This window comes from Pochonia chlamydosporia, assembly GCF_001653235.2.
Source record: "Pochonia chlamydosporia 170 chromosome Unknown PCv3seq00027, whole genome shotgun sequence".
Lineage (NCBI taxonomy): Eukaryota > Fungi > Ascomycota > Sordariomycetes > Hypocreales > Clavicipitaceae > Pochonia > Pochonia chlamydosporia.
This window is the reverse complement of record NW_019154062.1, coordinates 107,788-125,963: the sequence shown is the minus strand read 5'-3', so window position 1 is coordinate 125,963 and position 18,176 is coordinate 107,788. Positions and strand designations below refer to the sequence as shown.

Here is an 18,176-nt window from a genome sequence, read left to right as displayed (position 1 = left end):
TCACAGGCTGGCTTGCCGACCATGAAACCGGTCCTCCATTCCGAGATTGCCTATGCCTTGGGCTGTCCAGGTTCACCACGAAGGATTGCCCGTGACAAGCCCCACGAGTGTAGTGGCCTAATCACGAACCGTGACCCGCCAACGTATTTCCAAGTAATGCAAGTATCATGCTAGATCGCGGTAGTTGCAATACAATATCCACGTGGCTCAAGCTGCCAGTGGAAAGTCGCGGAGGCCAGATGCTCCATCCTGCCGACCATGGGATCATCCAGCGTGCAATAAGTGGCTGACATCTAGGCAATTTGGCAAATCAAACATAAAGACATATAATCCCTGCAAGGGGCTGCACCCCACGTTTCCCCCGCATGCTTCTCCATGTTGATGAAGAAATCTTGGTTGGCCTGTCCCGGAAGAATGACACCCGCCTGGTTCCAGGTCCGGGGATGGAATCCGACATGGTCATGTCGCACCACAAACCGTGGCCTCGGGGACGGGATATCATGGCCGGACGAGATCGATTCGTTAACATGGCAATGACATTTTGAGCTCCGCACCGAAGCCATACGGCAGGGTTCGCCGGAGATTACAATGCTGGGAAGAGCCATCATGGAGTGGCCCAGTGATAGCCATGCCCCAGAGCCAGATGATCCAGACATACATGCCATTCTGTCATGCCTCCTATATCTAGTAGGAGATACCCACCGAATGATGCGAAATTCATCTAAGAGAATACATAGTTACCTGTCTCTGCCAAGATCTACACCCACTTACACCATGCGTGGCATTCTGTCCCGACTCCTCGTCCTGGCCGTCACTGGCCTTGCGAGCGCGAAAATCATCTTCCAAGATGACTTCGAGGGCGATCTTAGCCAGTGGAAATCCCAAGGTTGTCCAGGCGGCGTAGTGAAGTCCGCAGACGTTGCTCGCACCGGCAAATTCTCAGCAAAGTTGGTCGTCCACGACAACGACACCAACGCAGTTTGCCCCGACTCGCCGACTGAGAATCCACGCGCACAGCTCGTTTCTCCGCCGCTGTTCAAAGACGGCGACGAGTACTACATCGGCTTCTCTGTCTTGTTTCCGTCTGGATTTCCCAAAATCAGCAACTGGTTCATGTTCTTTGAGTTGTATGGTCCTCCGTACAATGGTACGCCCAGCATGGCTCTTTTCGTCTCTAAGGAGAACAAGCTCACGTTTGGTCGCGACGCCGCGTACAACAGGGACACTATCTGGACGGGTGCGCCGATTGTTCCCGGCCAGTGGCGTGATATCGCTCTTCGTGTTAAATTCTCGACGGATCCCGAGGTCGGGTTTGTCCAGATCTGGGATGGCGGCAAGCAACAGGAGCTTGTGGGTGGTAATGGAACGACTGTTGTATATAGGACACTGAATCCGGAGGTGAACTGGAATGGCAGCCCGAATACTGTTGTCCTCAATCAGTACCGCAGCAAGGACACCAACTACGGCCCTGTTACGCTGTATCATGATTCGGTCAAAGTTGGGACTAGCCTCGAGGAAGTTGCACCAAATCGAGGGGGTGGAAGAGGTTCTTGTCATGCTAAACATGGGAGAGCTCATTAGGTTCTGCGGTGAAGGGAAGCTTAAGGGTGGGCTATTGGGCTCTTTACGGTCACGTATCCATAGAACCACGAGGTTGAAGAAGCTCATAGTCGAAATAAGTCCTCTTCGCCCCAGCCAGTGTGCCTGTACCAGTTAATGAGACGATGTGTAGAGCCGCAGATTCGGATTTAAGTGACTTTAAGTCTGCAAGGTAAAGATGGAAAACACGCTTAGTTGACTTGCGATGGCCATTCCATAAAACTGGTAGAAAAGGGCAGGGTCAAAACATGGCTAGATCTTCTGAATGCGCATTTGGTGCAATCATGGACGTGTTGTGCTGGTGCTCGCCGGAAAAGAACCTCTTATGGAAAACGATGGTTTGTTAAAGTTGTCACAGGGTGCTCTACAAATATTTGCCTTGCTACGGACATCGTTCTCACTAAAAGTTTGCAATTCGGCTACGGGGTTCGCAGACGATGCCATCACACAAGTGGCGAGGACTCAAGTGGTCGGAAGCACAACAAATGTAACATCGTCACAAATAGCAAATGTCAAGCCAAAACTCGCTTTCGAAAAACAATTCCACAAAATCCAAATATTCCAAGGTGGAAGCACAACTCACAAAATACTCAACAGGAGGGAAAGCTCACACAACCACTGCGTTGTGAGTACATAAACTGTGCAATCCGCCAACAAGAGACGTTTTGAATTGTAAGATCTATAATATATACAAAGGAAGAATATTTCTGAGACGCTGCTTCGCTACACCAACGTGAGTGACACGTCTCGCTCCATCTTACTTTCTGATGGCATCCAGAACCGCCTTATACGCTGGCTTCTTCTTCAAATTCTCATCCCACAACGTAGCAGCTCCTTCGCCAGAGAAGAAATTAGGAATCCAATTATACTTATCAGAGAATCCCTAGAAAGTGTTAGTTTCAGGTATCAGATCAAATACCATCGGTCTTGTAGCGCGTCCACTCACCCACACCGTAATGCCTACACACCGCTTGACTGCCATGCACGAAGCCGCCACGCGCGCGTAATCATTTGCCTGGACCTTCAACTTCTCCTCAGTAGCAGGCAGTTTCATGCGGATGTCGAGCTCAGTGTATGCGACGTCCACGTCGAGATTTGCTAGTGACTCTAAGCTGTTGGTCAAGACTTGCAGTGAAGGAACAGTGCGATTTATGGTGTTGCTGGTCTCGGAAGCGAGATGGGCTTGGAAACCAACACCATCGATACGAACACCGTACGATTGAATCAGTTTGACAATCCTGCGAGCGCCTTCGGTCTTGGCGTCTCCGTACTCGAGGTCGAAATCGTTGTAGAACAGCTTCGCCGTGGGGTCTGCCTCGGCAGCAGCGCGGAATGCAATAGGGATAAAGGCTTCTCCAATGGTGCGATACCAGACCGAATCCCGATACGTGCCGTTGTCATTTAGTGCTGATTATGTTTAGTTAGTTTTGCAGTTTCGTGAAAGCTCAACCTCCACATGATTACTTACCTTCATTGAGAACGTCCCATCGTGTACAGTGCCCCTTGTATTTAGTAGCCACCGTCTTGATATGGTTGGTCATAATGTCAATCAACGTCTTGTTGTCCCATTTTCCGTCCAACACCCAGCAAGGAAGACGGGAGTGCCAAACTAGGTTGTGGCAATGCATTTGCTGCCCATTTGCCACGGCAAGATCAACCACAGCATCAGCAGCCTCCCATTCGAAGTGGTTTCGTGTCGGCTCTGTCAAGTCCCATTTCATGGCATTTTCCGGAGTGATCGAGTCAAATTCAGCCGTGTTGTCAAGGATAGCGCGCTCAACCTTGTCCTTGCGGACGGTCACTGCTGTGCCGAACCATGTCTTGCCCTTGCGGGTGATGGCCTCGTTCAGACCGACTTTCTTTCCCCTAGATTTATGTTAGCTGCAGTATCAGTGTTAAGGTTTCTACTAGAGACATACGGATGGTGGCGGCTGGGCGTGGCGAGGGTGCCCAAGACCAATGTGGCCACTGTGAGAGAAGAAAGATGCATGGTGAGTGTGATAGTAAGCAAAGTCGCTATTCTTATTTGAGATGCAAGAGTCGTTGTCACGATGTGAAGAATTGGGACGTGAATGGTACAAGAGGTTTGTAATATATATAATTTATATTGTGAAGCTCATTACTACTCACGACTGACCTCTGTACTACTTGCATGCATCCGAAAACTGACAGTCCCAGACATTTCAAAGCGTCGGAGGGTAGTAACCCCGGTGAACATGTTCCTGGCGGAGGAACAGGGGCAACATGGAGAACTTCCCCATGGGGGAAGAGGTATAAGCCACGTTTTCCAACAGAAATGTTGGAGTTCAAGTTCGACATGGTACCCTGGTCAAGATATGTGTCACAAGTTGACATGAGCTTCGCCGGAGGATTGATCGCCCATTTTCCGAGATCGAAAATGCCACGAGGAAATTGACAGACTGAGGGGTGGCCCCGTGGCTGACCTAAGGGGTGCTCCACTTTTATCAGGTTAGCTAAGAGGTATTATAGGGCCTAATACCACACGTTAATTAGCTGCAAGATATTAAGCACCTCTTAGGTAAATTTAACTTAGGTTAATATAAGTTAGCTATTTTACTTTTAACTTTTAACGTAAAATAGTATATGAGAATTATAATCCTTTATTAATATATTAATAAACTAATAATAATAGATTTACTTAAGTCTTCTAGCTAAAGGTATAATTAAGGCTAATAGCTTTATAAGATAATACTTAATAAGAAGTAGTTAACTAGAATAGTCTAAAGCTATCTCTTAATTCTAAGTTTTAAGACTATATAAGAGAAAGAGCTTCTATAGAAAGAGAATATCTCTATCACAAGCAAAGTCTACTACTAAGGCACTTAACTTTAAGGCTATTTAAACCTTATATTAAGGCAATTAACTTTAAAGCTATTAAAACCTTATTCTAATTAATATTTTACTATATAAAGAAGGAATTCCCCCTCTTTAGCATATAACTGAACTTAATCCTTAATATATATAAAATATATTTTATTTCTATACTATTTCCGAATTATATTCTATGATAATTGCTTACCTAATAAGCTATTATTTTAAGCTACTTTTAACTAAGATTATATTTGTATTATATCTGTATAATAACCTTATTTCTGTTTTATTCCCGCGCATAACTAAACCTCCCTTTTACTCTAAAAGGCTCTACCTTTTACACTTATAGAGCCAAGGTTAATAGGAAAATAATTAAGGACAGAGCGCTCTTATATAGAGTATATTAGCAGACTAAGTTAAAGTTATAGAGACACTAATAGATCTCTGTGCTAATATTAATGTAAGAGATAACTTTAGCTGTACTGTTTTGCATGCTAACGATGCTATAGTGTTATAAGGCAATAAGACAATCGTGCAAAGACTCCTTGCTCACATTTAACGGTAATAGCATAGTTAGCTAAGTGACAGACTAGACAGCCAATAAAGACATAATAGCCCTTATAGCGGAAATAGCAGATAGAAAATCTACTAGTAGTTCTATTGTAAGTGGATTGCAGTCTGCTATTAATAGCGGTTATTAGCAGCAATTGCTAGCTTTACTAGAGCAGGGTAATAATATATATGCTATAGACAAGATTAGAGGCTCCATAGCGCTTACCTATATAGCGTGGATGGGACAGGAGGATACAGTTTAGCTCCTGCTAGATTAAGGCGCAGCAGTTAACGCTCGCGATTGCAGTAGTCACACTGCACAGCATTAGGCCTTAGAAGGGGGCTATCCAGACCTAGTGACTATCTTGGTTGCCGGGGGGCCAATGTCAATTTAAAGCTATTTAGGTGGACACTGCTGCTGCTTAGAGCTAGAAGGTAGAACCCTTCCGTCGTTAAGCTCCTTATCTAGAGTGGTGCATACTTAGGTGCTTGTGATTTCCACGGACAAAGTATTTTATATTAGTATTACAAATATAGGGATAAATATACAAATAAGGTAGTCCTTTGTGCTGGCGCTAACGTTAATGCCCACAATTATTACGACCAAACAGCAGTATACTATGCTACTGCTAGCGGCCAGCCGGCTATTATTAGGCTGCTGCTAAAATATAGTAGCAATCTAAGCCAGCAAGCCCGCAATGGATTAACAGCCCTCCATATGGCAGCCTATACAGGCTAACTTAATGTGGCAATAGTGCTGTTTAACAATAAAAAGCAAAAACAAAGACGACAAGCAGGCACATCAACGGACATTATCCTAACAGCTAAGAACAAAGAAGGGTTTACTGCTTAGGCTATAGCAAAGCTCACAAAGAACCTATAATTTGTGCGACTTCTAAGACAGGAGGAGACCGAGAGCCCTGGCGAGGGAACAAATGATATCTCCCCATTTAATCACCTGCCCGTGGATCAGAATGGCCATTGCGAACTACTACTAGCTAAGCCACCTCTGCGACTCCCACATGACGACAAATGCGACTATATAATCACGGGAGAAGGTATGAATAGCCTTAGAATACCTATCTTTAGTAACAAGGTGCGTAAGTGGCTCCATAAGCAGTCAGAGCTGCAGCAGAAGGAACTATTCATGCCTTCCGTCGTGGCCAAACTGGAGAAGCTATCATTGGAACTATGACTAGATATTGGCATTGTCTTCACTCCTCGGTCACAGTGTTGTCGTGTGCGTCTGTCATGACAATGGCTGTCCAAGCGCAGTAGATATTGATGAGAGTTACTCTCTTGCCCAAGAAATCCAATAGATGGTGACACTGAGATTCTAAATGCCAGGCATTGATGATGCACTGCGCATGAGTTGACCCGTGCTGGCGTCCATCAGTGTGTCAGCGGTAATGTGTTGCAGAAGCAGCATGCTGCTTTGACGATGCAAGAGTGCAGAGGAATGAAGTCTGTGCGTCAGCACCTGCATGGGATTTGCGTCCGTTTGTGAGGAGTCTTGCTAAGTATTTTCCTTCTTGTTGGGTTACATGTGCATCGTAGGGGTCTTAGTATTGTACGGTACCGTTAAACCTCACGTAGTTAGGGTGATGACCATGTCCGATGAGCAAACATGCTCCGCATCGGTAATAGTGAGATTATCTTCGGAACCGTCTCTGTGCAGAATTTTCCCGTCCTGGTAGAGTGATTGATGCGTTTGAATGGGGTCACGAAAGGCTTCAAGGAGCTCGATAACAGCCTTGACCTGTGTAATTGATCGCCGCGCCGGAGAAATGGCCAGTACACGAAAGAAGCGATTATCTTGTGGTGTCTGGTCTTGCTGAACAAGGCCAGGACCTTGCGGTGCCTGAACGGGATAAGTGACCCCATTCTCTGCGTGTTCAGTCTCAGCGAGCTGGCTGTTTGATCGAGATCTCTTAGATGAATGACTCGACCAATCTGTCGACTTCCGCTTATCGTGTCCGTTGCTGGCAATACTGAGGCCGTGAAAGTGGCTGAACGAGTGGCTTGGAAGTTGCGATTGCGAAAAGGGCGTGTTGGCACTGCGAGGCCACGAAGTTTATGCAAAGTCGAGACGATCGCTGAGCCTGGTTATCGCCACGATCTCGAAGCATGTTTTTACGTTCTTATATGGCTCTGTGCTCGTCGGGGCTGGGTATTATCGAGAGCGTCAGGCCGGTGAAAGTATGTCATCGCGGTGGTATACGTGAGGCAACGAAGACATGGCGCAAAGCAAGCGTGGGGATATGGACAAAAATGTACTAGATGTCATCCTAAGTGAATTTCCTGACGTTTTTGATGGTCTTAAACCTTATGCAGGGCAATAAGAGATGTCCTGTTCCCGCATAAGGATGGCCTCTTCATTGGCAATCCATAGAATCCGAATATTCTGTACGATGCAATCATCAAAGCATTTAATGATGTTATAGAAAGGACATTCGATCTGCTGAAGTTTGCTGCGAGTTCGCACACTAGGAATTGCTCTGCGCTTCGATAGCCTTGGTGGCGTTTTTCTGTTTCTGCAGAAGGCTCCAATCAAGCAGTGTCGGCAAGGCTACCAGGGCCACAACCTTGTCACAAATGGCGACAAATCTTTTGAGATTTTGGTTGTCGACGTCGCAGAACGGTCATTCGGAAATCGGCATCGCTACTGTAAACGGAGAGCAGGGAAGTTTCCAAACTCACATGCCAAACGACAAGAGGCAAAATGAAACGGGCTCTCTCCAAGTTCAGGCATTCCGTGCGGCTTCCCAAGGCGTCCACACCAGATTCAGCTGTATCTGCGACAACGGCTAACGCAAGCCCGCCCCAAGCTATCGTCGCCCCGAGAAGCTGGGTGCCAGACCCTGTGCTGGAAGACTCACAGACAAAGCTAGACTGCGAATACCCCAGCTTCAATGCGCCGCTGGAAAGTCTTCCTCCTGAAATCCTGCGTCAGCTCCTTTCTATATTGAAGCTTGAAGAACTGCGTACCTTGGTGTTCACGTCTCCCGTCATTCACCAGCAGTATCTGCTAGATCGCAGGTATCTGCTCTGTAAGTGCTTGGAGACGACGTTGTGTGGCGCCGCTGTTGACGCCTATGTTGTTTACCAGTCCAGCTCTGCCGATTTTTCGAACTCGCGTACCCGTGAAAAGGTCGTTCAGTTCCTCAATTCTTATCAGGACCGACACTCTTCTGCCCAATATTTGAACCTCGCCGAAATACTCACCGAAGATGAGGCCGTGAGCATGGTCGTATTCTTCTCCTCTATCATCAAACCCCTCGCGCAACACTACTCCGCTTGGGCGTTGGCCAATCTTTCCAGCGAGACCGGAGATTCGTTGAGTCATGAGCCGCTTACCAAGACGGAAGAGCAGCGGCTGATTCGAGGGTTATATCGCTTTCAGCTATCCTGCAATCTCTTTGGCACAAACTGCCAAGGAATCTCGCTGAAGTCGAAGCTAGGTTTCCAGCCTGTCGATATCCTAAAGATCTTCATCTGTATATTCGAACCTTGGGAGGTCGAGGAGATAGCTTGCATCTATACCTTTGCCAAGGAGAAATACGACCAGATCTTCGGCACCATCCGCTGGGATGTGCATGAGAAGAATCCCAAGTTCGAGGGTCAGCGACCGCCCACTCCGGAAGGGGCTTTCGACTTCGATAATAGCTGTCAGTTTTGTATCCTTTCCCTCGTGACCATCATAACACCATTCTGCGGCCTGAGTACGACTAACCACATTTTGATATAACACAGGGGTTAAAGACAGTCTTCTGAAGGGCACAATCTCGTGCGGCCTCAGTCTACTGTATACTGTCCTCTTCAAGGTCAGTGACCACGCGCACCTCGTCTCGACGATGCAGGAGCACATTGTGTGGCCAGCGGGCAACTTTCTCGAGGAGGCACTGGGCGAGACAGCGCAGTTCCAACGGCGCCAAGAAGGGCTGTCAAATCGGGACCAGAAGCAGCAGCGGCACGAATTGCTACCCTTCACGGGTGAGAAGGATCCGGTTACGGACGAACTGCGGCCGCCACAGGCGTGGACGCTAATTTGGAGGGGAAGCTACAGCAACCTGTACGGATACTACGTGCAAGACATTATACGTCGCTGGGGATATGTTGTGTGGGATGCGTCGCGACTCGAGCGGACAGGGGCGAAGGAGGTTTTAATGCGTCAATGGGAGGCGGATTGGGGGGATAGTGATCCAAGAGATAGTGTGCTGCAGTGACCCTACAAGTCTTCCATTTATCCAGGTGCCCAGCATAGTTGCGATAACGAATCAAGAGCCTCTCCAACATTGTCAAAGCGAGATATTATACAAGTACCAGTGACGCATGTGCCCTAACCACCTACCTACGTCCTCGTCAAATATCTCCACCAAAATATGGATTCCGCATTAAATGAAAGTCGATTATATTATTAGTAGCTATTGAAGCTCTTAAGCAAGATCCAAAATTAAGCATTCGTGCCGCTGCAAACGTGTCTCTCGAAACACACTTCAACGATGACGTGATAATACGCCGTCAACGGCAATTATATGCCTCCTTGTCAGAAACTTATTCAATTAGAGGAATGTACGATTGCTTAGTATATATTTGACCTAGATTCGCGATCATTTGCTTTCCGGTTATATGGTGTGAAAGATATGGCGAACAGACTACTCGCAAATCGCGACTACAGGCGAGGCGGATGGATCCAGGAGAGCCAGGATCAGATCCCGGATACCGACAAATGTTTAGGCTGTGTCAAATTATTAAGGATTCTGTGGCTCTGTCTGGCAGGTTAGATGTCAATGGGCGGTGGCAAAGGCATTAAGCCTAAAGAGGCATTTGACGCCAAGGGCTCGGTCAAGTCGCCCATCGCTTCCCTCGTACCTGTCACCCTATGACAATATCCATATTGAAGATGTCCGGCAAATATTGAAATCTAATGCCCCCACCAGTGAACTACCTTCGACGATAAACATCCCGAAGACACTATGAAGTTGCTTTGCTTTGCTTGACGGCGTAGTACTCCTGTCCTGATGGGCAATTGCCTGTCACAGACTTTCGGGGTTAGGTCACGGAGTAGAGCCCCTTGATGAAATCGGAGATTGGCTCCGGACACCTAGTGTAAGAGTCTGTCTGAGCGGTCTTTGATGTTGCCGGTGGATAGCGATCTTCAAGCCGCTTGCGTAGTTCCGGCGAGCAAGCATTTGGGGCATGGATATTCGGGTAGCTGATTAGTATCGAGCTTGGGAAACCATTGGGAGACCATTACGCCAAGAATGATGATCAATTCACCTGGGAGAAGCACGCCGAGCATCAAATGGGTCTGTTGAAGTTGAAGTACTTTGGGCACCCATCTTCTTGCCGTGCAACCAATCGCGTGGGGAACAGGTAATCGAAGAAGCGAAAACCTTGGCGACCAACAAATTTCGCCACGCTGCTTGGGAGAGGGAGAGGAGCAAGTTCGAGTACGTAGACACAAAGAGGAGCAAATTGGACTAGATAGCAGATGGTCAGATGTGTATATACGGACTGTTACCAATTCAGAAACTAAGTTTTGCCGGCCAACAATTACTTGAGATTCACAAACTATTATCTGCTAGCCATTTATACCAAATACAAGGACCGTCCCCGTTGTATATGACAAACTCCCCACATGATTCCACAGCAAACCGTAAAAGCCACGCAATATTGAAATCTGACAGTCACAGCTCATCCGCCACATAAGCTTCGCTTGTCAACGTTGTATTATGATAGTTGTACGGAAAGTATTCTATACCCTGTGTCGCCAACTCTGCAATCTGTATGGTGCCGCGTGTCACGTTTTAGCGACGACCACGGATGCATTTAATATAGCTCCAGTTGCTAGGGCTAATCTTTCTCTCGTTAAGGTCGAATTTACGAGAAGGGCCTCCGCAATCTCGGAACCTTGCAGCATATTTATTAGTACTAGTGCTTTAAAGGGTTTAGAGAACGGGCAAGCACAGGGACATACTTGTAAAGGTAACAGAAATCACGGTCTTGGCGATCGATTAAAATGGATTGCACGTTCTCGCGGCTGTCTCATTGTTAGCATTACACATGAGTAGAAGACATGGTCTGAGAATAATATTTTAAGACTTACAGGTTGCCCTGGAGGGCGATGCAACGGTTTGACTCTCCATCCGAAATGGTTTTAGAGCTTCCTCTGAAGTTTGGCTGGCCAAAAATAATGGCCTATTTTAACGTGTTAGTGTTCATAACCCAATGCCTTCTGAAATGCGAGAACCGTACCAGGTAGTCGGCTCTAGCCTGCTCTTGGTGTTCCTCTGGCGCCGCTGTAGCACCACCGAGAGCGGCAAAGGCAACGGTAACCAGGGGAGCAAAACGCATGGTAGCGACTTAAGTTGGATGAAGTTGAAATTTTCTAGTGTTCTTTGTCTTTTAAATGATGGACGAGTATCTCAAGTAAAAAGCCGTGGGTTGGACAGACTATCAGCGCCTAGTTTGGGAGAACTGGGGGTTCTTTGTATGCTGCTCAGTAAGTTGTTTCCACCCAGAAGCCTCATAAGGATCTTAATCGAGTAGGTGTTGCATTCAACTTAATGTAACTCTATAGAGTTCAATTGCTTGGCAATTCTTGTCACATGCTCTGTCCTTGTGGCCGTTCGTGATGCGGCTCTGTGGGGACTTAAAACGCCAACATCAATCGTCATTGTCCAATGGAAAAAGGATTTTGTCATGCGATCGTAATAATTTAATGCTAAGCTAAGTGTATTTGGCATACCTGGTCTGGTTGAGTATCTCTGGAATAACTTCAACGAACAGCTTGTCTAGTAACATGCTTGTTGAAGAAACGAGAATCTTGCTAATTAGCTTGATCAACTGTGATACGTAGATACAGCTTCCCGAGGAACTAAATTCAAATGCTCTAGATATCAGTCATTATGTGCATACAACAGGCAATTCTAGGTGTCGCCGCTTCGGTGCAGAGCAGCAGAGAGTTTGCGCTGGCAGTCCATTAGCAGATAAAGCTGTGGTCACAAGCCTGCCATGCTTAAAGGAGTTTGCTTTACAAATACACAAGTCTATTAAAGCAGTGCATAAATATAAGCATCAGGCTACATTCTCGGGTGTGGCGCCTCGTATAAAGTTCTTAGCATCCTTCTTCCCCTCCCGATACATAATGCACGTTGAATATATCCCCGTTTTGTTACTACTCCAGGAACTGACTGTTAGCCGCATAAACCTACAACATGGGCTCCATGTATTTTAAACTCTACTTCTGTCATGCAAACGCCTTCGACGATTCTAGTCTTCCGGCACTAATTTATTCACAAAACTACACTTTAAGCTCTTGTTGTACCGTAATATACTCGCATTGTAGCTCTCCGTCTACGTCTCCTCGTTCATTGCGGTATTCGGGTAGTTGTAGGGCCATTCCAACACATTTATAGCTTATGGGAGGTCCACTCGCTGTGGTTCACCGATTTGCTGGACTCATGCTTAGTTGCATTATCTCCTTAGCTGAATTAAAAAGCGTAGACATCGTGGTGTTCCCCATCCAGTAATCTACAATTAGTTCGTGTCCTGCGACGTTTTCTAGCAGATTGTTTGATACAGACACAGCAGTTGCTACATGCAAGGCTCCTTAGACGTCACCATCACGACATTTAGAGCGCACGGCATCTGTGCTCTAACTGCTCTCTTGTACTAGATGCTTGTGCCCGTACAAGTTCATCGTTGCCAGCATATTACCAGCTACAAGAGCTACATGGCTGGGTCAAGGTTTCCACATCCCCAACGCATGGGGGAAACATTTCCTCCGGCTATTTCTAGAGAACAAAACTTGCCCAAAATATACGTTCCTACAATACCAAGCACTAGCAAGCATTTAGCTGTAACATATCTCGACATTTGCACCTGTATAAGTACTAATGCAAACGCCTTTCCTTAAGGTTTCTCAACTCAGCGACTGCCATCTGTCCCTTGTTATTTGCCGTCTCAAGAGCTGCCGGTCTGTAGATGCCGCATGCATTAAACTCTCTTTAGTTTTATGGCTGCAGGGGAAGAAATTTTGGTGGAATTTGCGAATATAACTCCGCTGTCTTGGATCTTCGTGGTTTCTATTGAGCTAGCTTATGTGTCACCGTTGCAATGATGGGTTGATGAAGAAATTTTTGGTGTTGAAAATTGTTATGTGATGACTGCGAGGATATTTTCATCAATATGTAACTAGTCAAGTATCGAATATGCTTTACAATGTAGCGGCAGTGTGCTAGAGGAATATTCTGCGTGCGTCATTTCTCTCTCCCTGCCATCGGTGTAAGCAATCCGGCGTCGGGCATTAAAACCCAAGGGCTGTGGCCCACTGTCTAACCTGCAACGAGTGAAGGTTCAAATCGTATTGACTCTGCATTGGTTTACCAATAAGAGGAGAATTGTGTACCGCCTGGTTTCGGAAAAGAAGAGAAATGCAGGCTAAGGCATATTCTGCTACGGAAATAGCAAGCCTTACACATGAATGAAATATCGAGACGTCCTTCCCGGAGTTGTGGAAGCTGCCACCAGAATAACTTGTCCAGTCATCAGATTGTCACTTTTCTTTCTACACATGGCGGACAGAACGGAGGATACGCCCATTGATCACCAGGCCAAGGATTCGTCCCAAGCGAGTGGGCGAGATGAAGCGGCCAAGTCCGATAAAATACCTGCGTAGGATGTCTTGAATAAAGTGAACAACAAGCCGCTGACCTGTAAACAGATGTCAGTCATGTCGGAAGAAAAAGTCAAAATGTTCCCGAGAATACCCATGCTCTCAATGCGTGAAGTCAGGCAAGTAAGTCCTGCAAATTGACAATGTCGATCGTTTTCTCATATACATTCAGGTGTGAACTGTGTGTATAAGCACAGCAAGCTGAAAGGTGGTATTAAAACAGGCTATATTGAACGCCTGAATCGGAGAATGGGTACGCCCTCAAATTGAATCGACAGACGTTCTTCTAACTAGACTAATGGTTTAGCACAGACGCCATTGAGGAAATGTTCGTCGGTCAAAGTATCCTTTTTCAAGAATTACTACAAGCAGAAAGTATTTCCCGGCAAGACTGTGACGACAAAGCCCCAAGAAGTTCTGTGGATAAAAAGCGCAAACGAGCGTCAGACGACGGTTTTGTTGCTGTTGAACGACCTCAACAAGCTGTTGATAACGCCGATAGTATTGACATGTCTGAGGTAATTCCACCACCAGAGCAGCTCAATTCTATTCTGGACGACTTTTTCAAATACTTCCACCCGTGGTTGCCGATGTTTCACGTCGAAACCTTTCGACGAAAGGTTGGAGATCCAAATCGGACTACTGGAACATCTCTACTTGTCCAGGCTATTGTTGCGGTTGCATCACACTTCCGGAGTAATGACGGCAAGTTGTCAGAAGAGCAGCACAAGAAACTGCAACAATATGCATCAGAATGCCGTCAAAGAGTAATCAGTTCCTCAACTGAGAGCAACTCAAAAGAATCTACTCAAGCTCTTCTCTTGTTGGCATTCGGCTCTGTAGGTACATTACTGAAGAAACGTCACGTTACTTGTAGTTAAGTAACAGATTCAGATCAAACGAGGCAACAGTGCATCACCATGGTCGCTTGTTGCGGTCGTAACTCACAGGGTTCTCGATTTGAACCTACACGTGGAGGAATTTTCGATAGGAAAACACGTTTCTGGCGATTCTTCCAAAGTTCTGCCAGTTGAGGAAGAGGCTCATACCTGGATTGAGGTGGAGGAACATCGGAGGATGTTTTAGGCGGCATTTCTGATGGATCGTTTCTGCAGCATCACGACGGGGTATTAACAATGAATTCTAACTTGTGTTATTTCAAAAACTAAGTTCTGTACAGAAGTAATCCAACTATACCGAGTAAAAGCGTTCGGCGAAGACTACCTTATGGCAGCTCTAGCTGGGAGCAGGGCCGCGATGTTAAAGCTTTATTCTTCATGATTGACGAGGAACCGTCTGAGACGGAAGCTGGATCCTTATTCTTTACAGAACACCACGGCACCGAACGGCCCAATGGAATCGATGGTTTCGGCTTCATGATAGAGGCGAGTGAGCTGCTGTTCCAGGTGACCAAATTCCACATGCAGAACACTGTTGAACTGGACAATCCTTCAGGGCTCTCCTTCTGGCTCAGCAAACTCCGGTGGCTAGATTCCAGGCTTCTGCAGTAAGTTCGACGCATATAATAGTCAAGGAAGACTATGTTGTTGCTGACATGACGCGTTAGGTGGGAGCTACGCGTTGCAAAACGATGGCGAGGCGACACTAGCAACGGCGATACTGATCCAAACTTGACCCTTGCGCATTTAACTTATAATGCAGCAATACTTGCACTGCATAGAACCCTCGCCTATCCACCCGACTTCACACAGTCTTGGTTGACGGAGCGCATATCCGCGGAATCGAGAGAGACCTGTATGATGGCAGCGAATAAGATTGCCACGATTGCCAAATGCTACCTAGATACAAATAACGGAATACCTCCTCACCAATTCGTGTTGTGCTTGTATATTGCTGGTCATTTTTATGCGAGTATGGTGTCCTGTTGCACTGCTGGTTGGTCTTGTCTAACGAGGATTATAGACCACAATCACACGGCTTATCGGTCGATACAGCTTGCACAATTGAAGTCAATCATCTCGGTGCTCAACGAAATTTCTCGCCGATCTAGTTGGAATGGAAACGAGGCAAACAATTCAAAGTGTGATTCGCCAGCTGCTAGGTTCACTCACACTCTGTCAGCGAGCTTCCTGACCATGGCTGGGGGGAAGCAGGTGCAGAACCCAGCTTGTCAACGGGCATGACTACTATCTCTGCATTAAGGAGCACTTATTTTTGCCTGGCAAATGAGTGAGTCGTTATTTCTCTGATACAACTCGTCGATACTCCTGGGTAATCACTTCTGAACTGAGTGCGATTCCCGTCTTACAAGTCTCTGCCTAAATGAGCGTAGAAACGACTAAGAATAGCAAAAGGTTAGAACTATATTTGCTTCTACACTGTACCTATTATATCCACACTCAGTTGCTACGACGTTTGGGATCAGAACCGAACTGGACGAATAGATGTTTCTCATGAATTTTTCTCAGTAATCAAAATCTCGGCTAGCCAACACCAAACTCGCCTAGCCGCTCAACCATGTCGGACCCCAACCTTCTGGTGTCTTCCCCCCACATGTTGCCTTTGAAAAAAATGAGCTCAGCGTCAAAGCCAACTCTGGTCCTTTTGGCCCCAGATCTCCAAAACACAGTCCTGGTTTGCTCAACATGGGCAACATTTTTTCTTTCACCTGTACTCCTTCCACTAATGCGAAACCATGTCTTCAGGTGTTTCACATCACGGGCCGGCACCTCAACGACAAAATCCAGGCGGTTACTCTTGGGAGGACAAATATGATCTAGCCGGTGTTATTCAACCCCACGAACCACTTGAGCGCTATATAGCAGGGGGCTTTCACCCCGTGGCACTTGGTGATACATTTTATAATGGCAGGTATACAATCCGCTACAAACTTGGATATGGGGGCTATTCAACAGTATGGCTTGCAAGAGATAATCACCAAGAGTACGTATACCCCTTTGAGTCCTTCCACCGTTCAAGGCCACTCCACCTTGAGATGCTCCAACCTCTATAGGCTAACCCGTGACAGGCAATGGGTCTCTCTGAAGATTAAACAGGCTAGGATTTCAACGAGCTCTTTGGACGAAGATGCAGACATAAAAGCCCTAACGACCATGGAACAGAAACATGCATCCAACAATCCACCAATCCCGAGATACTTTCCTCAGCTCTTACAGAGTTTCCAACATCATGGGCCAACCGGGACCCATACATGTCTCGTCACTGAACTTCTGGGACCAACAATCTCTTTAATGATTAAGGCTTACAACGACATTGACGTACAGGAAACCTTTCGACCAGATACAATTCTCAGGGCCTCCAGACAACTTCTAGAGGCTATTCATGCCATGCATGGATCTGGAATTGTGCATGGAGGTTAGTGAAAACGCCATCTTATGTCAAGCAAGTCTTCTGGCCTCAAAGGCTAATTTGCACAGATATATCCCCTGGAAATGTTGCCTTTACCTGCCAGGGCATTCTGGAGAATGACGAGGAAGATCACATCCTAAAGGCTCTTGGAGGTAATCCCTTTATTGCAGAGTATACCGGACAATCTCCGCGACCAGAAAACCTCCCAAAGCAGCTTGTACAAACAGCCTGTTGGACAGGCTGGTATGACTGCCCAGAGGAGGACATTCGTCTAATCGACTGGGGAGAAGCATTTCCTATCGACGAGACACGGTCAAATCTTGCCCAACCACACGGTCTTCAATCGCCAGAAACCTTCTTTGTCGGCTCTTTTGATTATCGGCACGATCTATGGAGAGCAGGTTGTGTGGTGAGCAAGCCGTAGCAGCAAGTTGCACCGCCCCATTACTGATCTTGGTCTTGCTTGTAGATTCACTACTTGTTTTATCAGAAACCTCCATTTGGGTTTCCTTCTGTTAGGGAAAAGCAAATCCAGAAACATGCCCAGGTCATAGGACCGTTGCCTCCAGAGTGGCAAGCCCAATGGCAGCAATGGGTTAAAGAAAACCCCCAGCCTAAGCCTCTAAGTTAGTACTTCTACTACTCTTGTATTTGCCTCTGTCAATTAGCTTTTTGTTCACGCTTTATTCTGTTTCCAAGTTACTTTGCCTAGATCGATGAGAATAGACGATGCATTCACACCGCTTAACGAAAGTTTTGAACCACGCAGACAAGACGTCATTTCGAACACGGAAGCCAATGACGGTATTGACAAAGAAGACTGGACGGAGGATGACTACCAGGCACTGCGTTGTCTGTTGGGTGTGATGGAGGGGTTGATGCAGCATGAACCTGATAAGCGCATTTCAGCGAAAGAGGCTGCTGGAAAAATTGATTGGGTTGATCAATGGAGAGAGCAGGATTCAGACCTGGATGTGGATGAATGAGCTAACACCGCCTCCCTGGTCCTAAGTTATTGTGCTAAGCAGGAAATAGAGAACTTCATAATCTGAATTTTATTTTCAATTCCTGTTTTCTGGTCTTTTACAATACTGCTGGTGTGATCCCTTGCATGATACAATCTTCCTTGAGTCCGAATATTTAACTCCTTATGGTTGCTTTTTCCGGCCATCTCCTCACTCAT

The 18,176-nt window shown here is 46.5% G+C and overlaps 7 protein-coding genes across 7 annotated transcripts; 4 read left to right on the top strand and 3 right to left on the bottom strand.

Moving 5' to 3' along the window:
- Positions 1-774: 774 nt before the first annotated feature.
- On the top strand, positions 775-1,581 carry VFPPC_11647 (polysaccharide lyase domain-containing protein; the record flags this gene model as incomplete). Its single annotated transcript, XM_018289769.1, has 1 exon — positions 775-1,581. One exon carries the CDS (start codon positions 775-777, stop codon positions 1,579-1,581), a length of 807 nt encoding a protein of 268 aa, XP_018136484.1.
- A 775-nt stretch (positions 1,582-2,356) lies between these two features.
- VFPPC_11648 (glycoside hydrolase family 10 protein) lies at positions 2,357-3,589 on the bottom strand (the record flags this gene model as incomplete). Its single annotated transcript, XM_018289770.1, has 4 exons — positions 2,357-2,482; positions 2,546-3,006; positions 3,068-3,465; positions 3,519-3,589. The coding sequence occupies 4 exons, from the start codon at positions 3,587-3,589 to the stop codon at positions 2,357-2,359; spliced, it is 1,056 nt and encodes a 351-aa protein (XP_018136485.1).
- A 2,990-nt stretch (positions 3,590-6,579) lies between these two features.
- On the bottom strand, positions 6,580-6,867 carry VFPPC_16994 (serine/threonine-protein kinase Sgk2; the record flags this gene model as incomplete). The annotated part of the gene is made up of 1 exon (XM_018294746.2): positions 6,580-6,867. One exon carries the CDS (start codon positions 6,865-6,867, stop codon positions 6,580-6,582), a length of 288 nt encoding a protein of 95 aa, XP_018136486.2.
- An 838-nt stretch (positions 6,868-7,705) lies between these two features.
- On the top strand, positions 7,706-9,209 carry VFPPC_11650 (hypothetical protein; the record flags this gene model as incomplete). The annotated part of the gene is made up of 2 exons (XM_018289771.1): positions 7,706-8,651; positions 8,737-9,209. The coding sequence occupies 2 exons, from the start codon at positions 7,706-7,708 to the stop codon at positions 9,207-9,209; spliced, it is 1,419 nt and encodes a 472-aa protein (XP_018136487.1).
- A 1,584-nt stretch (positions 9,210-10,793) lies between these two features.
- On the bottom strand, positions 10,794-11,340 carry VFPPC_14941 (hypothetical protein; the record flags this gene model as incomplete). The annotated part of the gene is made up of 4 exons (XM_018292706.1): positions 10,794-10,896; positions 10,964-11,026; positions 11,093-11,184; positions 11,242-11,340. The coding sequence occupies 4 exons, from the start codon at positions 11,338-11,340 to the stop codon at positions 10,794-10,796; spliced, it is 357 nt and encodes a 118-aa protein (XP_018136488.1).
- Positions 11,341-13,561: 2,221 nt separating this feature from the next.
- Positions 13,562-15,807, top strand: VFPPC_16995 (transcription factor; the record flags this gene model as incomplete). The annotated part of the gene is made up of 8 exons (XM_018294747.1): positions 13,562-13,662; positions 13,712-13,786; positions 13,861-13,916; positions 13,976-14,502; positions 14,558-14,742; positions 14,844-15,170; positions 15,231-15,535; positions 15,587-15,807. 8 exons carry the CDS (start codon positions 13,562-13,564, stop codon positions 15,805-15,807), a joined length of 1,797 nt encoding a protein of 598 aa, XP_018136489.1.
- A 512-nt stretch (positions 15,808-16,319) lies between these two features.
- On the top strand, positions 16,320-17,979 carry VFPPC_11651 (serine/threonine protein kinase, AGC family; the record flags this gene model as incomplete). Its single annotated transcript, XM_022428772.1, has 5 exons — positions 16,320-16,543; positions 16,587-16,991; positions 17,048-17,390; positions 17,463-17,611; positions 17,706-17,979. The coding sequence occupies 5 exons, from the start codon at positions 16,320-16,322 to the stop codon at positions 17,977-17,979; spliced, it is 1,395 nt and encodes a 464-aa protein (XP_022283946.1).
- Positions 17,980-18,176: the final 197 nt, after the last annotated feature.